This window comes from Terrapene carolina, unplaced genomic scaffold (genome assembly GCF_002925995.2).
Source record: "Terrapene carolina triunguis isolate 2854851 unplaced genomic scaffold, T_m_triunguis-2.0 Scaffold21, whole genome shotgun sequence".
In the NCBI taxonomy this organism is placed as follows: domain Eukaryota; kingdom Metazoa; phylum Chordata; order Testudines; family Emydidae; genus Terrapene; species Terrapene triunguis.
Window position 1 is genome coordinate 7,685,519 of NW_020664372.1, and position 4,967 is coordinate 7,690,485.

General features: G+C 45.3%; 1 protein-coding gene across 1 annotated transcript; it reads right to left on the reverse strand.

Moving 5' to 3' along the window:
• Positions 1–3,792: 3,792 nt before the first annotated feature.
• LOC113408073 (protein p13 MTCP-1-like) lies at positions 3,793–4,763 on the reverse strand. Its single transcript, XM_026660241.1, has 3 exons — positions 4,668–4,763; positions 4,359–4,544; positions 3,793–3,837 (listed from the first exon to the last, which is right to left on the reverse strand). Exons 1-3 carry the CDS (start codon positions 4,761–4,763, stop codon positions 3,793–3,795), a joined length of 327 nt encoding a protein of 108 aa, XP_026516026.1.
• Positions 4,764–4,967: the final 204 nt, after the last annotated feature.

A 4,967-nucleotide genomic window follows, 5' to 3' on the forward strand; every position in this document is an offset into this window, starting at 1 on the left:
TATAAAAGGGAAAAGCTAGTCATGTCAACATCAAGGCTAAATTTTCAAAACTAGACAACTCCTACACCTGCAAAAATTGTGTGTGTTTGTACAAATATTCACAGCAGCTCTGGTAAACTACAATCTATTTCATAGCATAATGATAAACTCCCTATGAGCCAATCACAAGCTAAAATGACCAGCATTGTATAATCCCCACTGAAATTTGCACATCCACATTTGAGGAACTGCATGTGCAAACAGATACTCATACATGCATGTATGTGTAAGCACTGGTCAGTGAGCATTATGCATTCCCCTCTGTGTTTAATCCACAGACAATGAGAGGTCCCAACTATGGTTCTTTAGCACAAGCTGCAGTGATTCCTGCTTTTAGTTGTCTGTCCCTGGTTCACACCATGATGCTGGCCAAAATGGCAGCAATCGCAAGCGAATAAAGGGTCTGGTTGTACCTCCACGTTTTTGCATATGTATCTGTTGTGGCCATCACTGTATATATGGCCTTCGAAAAGAAACTTATCAAGTCTAGTGATATCAAATATAAATCAAGTTTTAAGTTTCAAAATGGCATTTTTATATAGGTTGGCCTCTTCACCCTTCAAATGATAACAAAAGTGCATTCACTGCTGGGCACCCAAGGGATTTGTTGGCTGGAAAGATTACAGGAGCAATGTATCTGTATGCTCCCCTGCATGTCTTTCTGCTGTGTTCCTGGGCCTGATTCAGCAAGCTGTATAAGCATGAGTAGCCCCATTAAAGTAAATAGCTTACTCAAGTTCCTTAGGTTAGCTATGTACTTAAGTAACTTGCTGAACTGGGAGCCCTTTGAGGCAGCAGTGTATTGAAATTTACAGGAATCTTACTCTCTGAAAACCTAATGGAGAATTCCAGTGTGTTGGGACCATAAGAAGACTAGAATAAGAAAGAAGAAAAATGCCCTGCACATGTACACCTCGTGATCCAGACCAAAATTCTGGTTATCCTTACACTAGCAAAGTCTAGTTTCAAGGTTTGTCCTGATATGCCTGTTGGTTTTACAAAACACATTTAGTCCTGGTTTATCTAGCCCCTGTAAATTGGCTACCTGAAGAAGCTGCTGTCTACGTGAGCACTAAAAATGACAGCAGACTGAGTGAACGAACTTGCATGTCAAAGCCTTCCTTTCTGTAAGGCCTGTCACCTTTTCACTTAGGGTATGTCTACACCCAGCCGCTGGTTTGGCGGCTGGGAATCGAAGTTCTGGGTTCGACTTATTGCATCTTGTCTGGACGCGATAAGTCGAACCAGGAAGTGATCGCCGTCGACTGCGGTACTCCAGCTATACGAGAGGAGTACCGCGGCGTCGACGGGGGAGCCTGCCTGCCGCGTGTGGACCGAGGTAAGTTCGAACTAAGGTACTTCGAACTTCAGCTACGTTATTCACGTAGCTGAAGTTGCGTACCTTAGTTCGAATTGGGGGGTAAGTGTAGACCAGGCCTTAGTCTCATCTTTCCACAAGGCCTTCCAATGAGCCCCACTCTGTATAAGAGGGTCCCCAACTCAGCCCTCCTTCATATCTTGTTTTGGTGTCAAATTTACAGTGCAGCAAGAAACAGTGAGGAATAATTTACCGTAGTAGGAGAGGGAAGGGTAGGCAAACTCTCCCCCACTTTTCTCACCCAATTTCCTTTACAAGGAGACCTTAACTCCACCATGAGCTTTCTCTGCCGGTGCATTCATTGGGATAACTGTCATTTTTTGTTTTGAAAATAATGTGGCCATCCTTAACAAGATCAGGTCTTCAGCGTGATCTGTTGTGTTGACCATTTTAAATAACAAGCATCTCTACACAGTCATGAACCACAATATCTGGATAGTGTTTTTTGTTTGAAGCTAACTTGAGAACATCAGAGGTTTCTCTTTTAGCAATTTATAGCGTTGCACTCGGATGTTCCAATTTTGCTCTCACACCATTGTAAAACAGGAGCAGCTCCACTGACTCAGTGGAGTCACACGAATATAAAATTGGCATGAGAGGCTCAGGCCCTGAGTATCTACAATAATAATGCTGAGACTAACAGAACTGATCTGGCCAGAAAACTCACTTTAAAAAAAAATAAATAAATCTTGCAAGCCTAGGGAAACCTTAATTACACTTCAGACCTCCGCTGGCTTCTCCTAGAATAGATTTTCTACATGGGATTTAAGGCATGTGGTATGTCAAGGGTGGGGATGGTCCTGCCACATGAGAAATGTCATAAGGCTACAGCATGCGAGAGCAGCCCCTGATTGATTTAAGTCTGGCCTACACTAGAAAATTAGGTCAGCATAACCACATCACTCAGGGATGTGAAACATCCACATTCCCAAGAAGCATAGTCAAGGCAACCCCAGTCTCCGGATACACAGTGTTAGATTGATGGAAGAATTTTTCAGTTGATCTAGCTACTGCCTCTCAGGGAAATGGATTACCTACGCCCATGGGAGATTCCCTATCAGCAGAGCTAGTGTCTACACTGAAGGGCTACAGCAGTAGCAGTAAAGAATGTGTTTTCTTAATTGTGCTGTAAGCTGCCTTTCTACAGGGGCCACTGCCACTGCACTCCACGTGAAGCAGATGCCATGTGATTTGATATGATGTGCAGATGCATTTTTATTCAGAAATGGTATGTGCCATATATGTACAGCTATGTGTATATGTATTTGATTTTGTACGTGCTACACTACCAGCTGCAACCAGATTTTTGAGATGATCTCCCCAGAGGGGAGGACAGAAAGAGAATGTTCTTGTCTACACTAGAGCAGTGCTTCTCAAAGCCGGTCCGCCGCTTGTTCAGGGAAAGCCCCTGGCAGTCCGGGCCGGTTTGTTTACCTGCCGCGTCCGCAGGTTCAGCCGATTGCGGCTCCCACTGGCCGCGGTTCGCCATCCCAGGCCAATGGGGGCTGCAGGAAGCGGCACGGGCCGAGGGATGTACTGGCCATCCTTCCCGCATCCCCCATTGGCCTGGGAGGACAAACCGCGGCCAGTGGGAGCCGCGATCGGCCGAACCTGCGGACGTGGCAGGTAAACAAACCGGCCCGGACCGCCAGGGGCTTTCCCTGAATAAGCGGCAGCCCGACTTTGAGAAGCACTGCACTAGAGAATGTTGATGTTGTGTGGGTGGGCATGTAAAGTGTGTTACGATTGCTGCCAGTGATGTACAGGCAGTTGCAACTGTAATGACCATGGTAGTATAAGACTAACCCCTGTGTTATCCACCAGTCTTATTGGTTCACTTGCTGTCTAGATTAGCCACTGCTTTACCAGCTCAATTGGTCCTCAGACTGCTATCTCACAACGGCAGCCCACTTTAAGAGACCTGTCAACTCACTTGAACTGTTATAGCACAGCTCCAAAAGAAGCAGGGACTGTCCTCTGCAGTTCTCTAGCTTTGTTTCCTTCCCCCCCGGATCTCCTCAATAATGAACAAAACATTTAACAAGGAAAAAAAAAAAAGTTGTTTTTATTTGTAACTCCCCAAAAAAATGGCTTTCATTTTGTGATCAATAGAATAAAGTACTACATCTTCACCATTTGTAGGAAGGTCCTGTTATATTTTTAATAAACATTTCATAACACAACAGGTTTATATTAATACTGCATTACTGAACATTTTTTATAAAAATGCATCTTCCTTTTATCCTTGTTCATGTCACCTTGTTTAAAGAAAAAATGAGAGAAAGAAAAAAAAGTTAGAAAGTATATATATTTAAAACTCTCAAACCAGGCCTGCTCCCAAGAAGTGCTGCCAGCCTCAGGTGTTTGCTATGGCCTCATCTGTGTAGTTGGCGGAGAAGTATCTCTGGGACACCAGAGACCTGAAAGAGAAAGAAAAAAGAAAAAAAAAGTAGTGAGATGTGTAATGGGCCATCAAGGTTGTCTAACACAACCACCTGGTTAGCAGGGAGGGAAATGGCTAAGAAGAAGGGTTCAATGAGCTAAGCCCCAGTCCTCAGTGTGCTCAGAGATGGTTAGGCATTGTGCCTGCAAGGCAACCCACTGACTTCAAGGGGACTTGTGACTGCCCATGTGGAACTCATTGCATGATGGGGACTCACTGCAGCTTGTTAAACCACCTGATAACAGATGGGAGACACCTGCAGACAGCTCAGGGCTAGAGGGAGTGAGAGTATGGAATAGGCAGGGTGGGGACACAAACTCTGAATAGATCCAAACCTGAGGGGAAGGCAAAGACTTATGCTGGGAGGATTTCTTCTATGGTTGTATTAGGGATCTTTTTGATATTAAACCAGAGCCAAGATAGGTGACAATTGTTTGGAGATGGGTTGAAGAAACAGCCCTGGGTTGCAGGGAGACTAGTGAGATAACTGCAACTTACCACCTGATGGCTCTCCAGCCACCATTCATCTTCTCCTATCCCCCCAGCTGCACGGTAGAGCCCACGAGGGCACCACTGCCACAGATGGGGTAGGGGTGAGAGGGGGAACTGACTCCGAGTCCAGGAATCCCCCAGAAGGACCTGCTCAGCTCGCACCCTGGCCCACAGGATTCCCGTCTCTGTATCCTAGGGAGCAAATGTAAGAGAGAAAGAAAGCGCTAGTACAACTGGAAAACATGAACCCATAAAACACACAAAATATCCAGGGCAAAACAAAGGAAGATCTGCATGGCAGAGCAACAGACTTACTTTCCTAAGCACAGCCACCCACACCTGGCCCTGCTCATCATGGTATACTCCTGGGCACCAGGCCCATAGTCGGTCAGGAGGAGGAATAGCCTGCATACTGTCCTCTACCTTGCCACAAAGAATAGTGTGAGGGTGTTTCCTCCAGGTGCACGTGCTCAGAAGCTCAAGCAGGGCAAAAAGCAACCATTAGACTAAACCATTGGGACCAGCCACCAAACGATTATAAACAAAATGAAAATGATCTATTATTACATATAAACATAGCATGATGCTATATCTGTGCAACATATTATAGTACAG

Excerpts from the sequence above, each read along its gene's own strand:
- LOC113408073 (XM_026660241.1), bottom strand. The coding sequence starts at position 4,763 with ATGCAGGCTATTCCTCCTCCTGACCGACTATGGGCCTGGTGCCCAGGA. Across the intron at positions 4,545-4,667 it reads GGGTGGCTGTGCTTAGGAAA|GATACAGAGACGGGAATCCT; the intron begins GTAAGTCTGTTG and ends TTTGCTCCCTAG. Across the intron at positions 3,838-4,358 it reads GGCTGGAGAGCCATCAGGTG|GTCTCTGGTGTCCCAGAGAT; the intron begins GTAAGTTGCAGT and ends TTTCTCTTTCAG.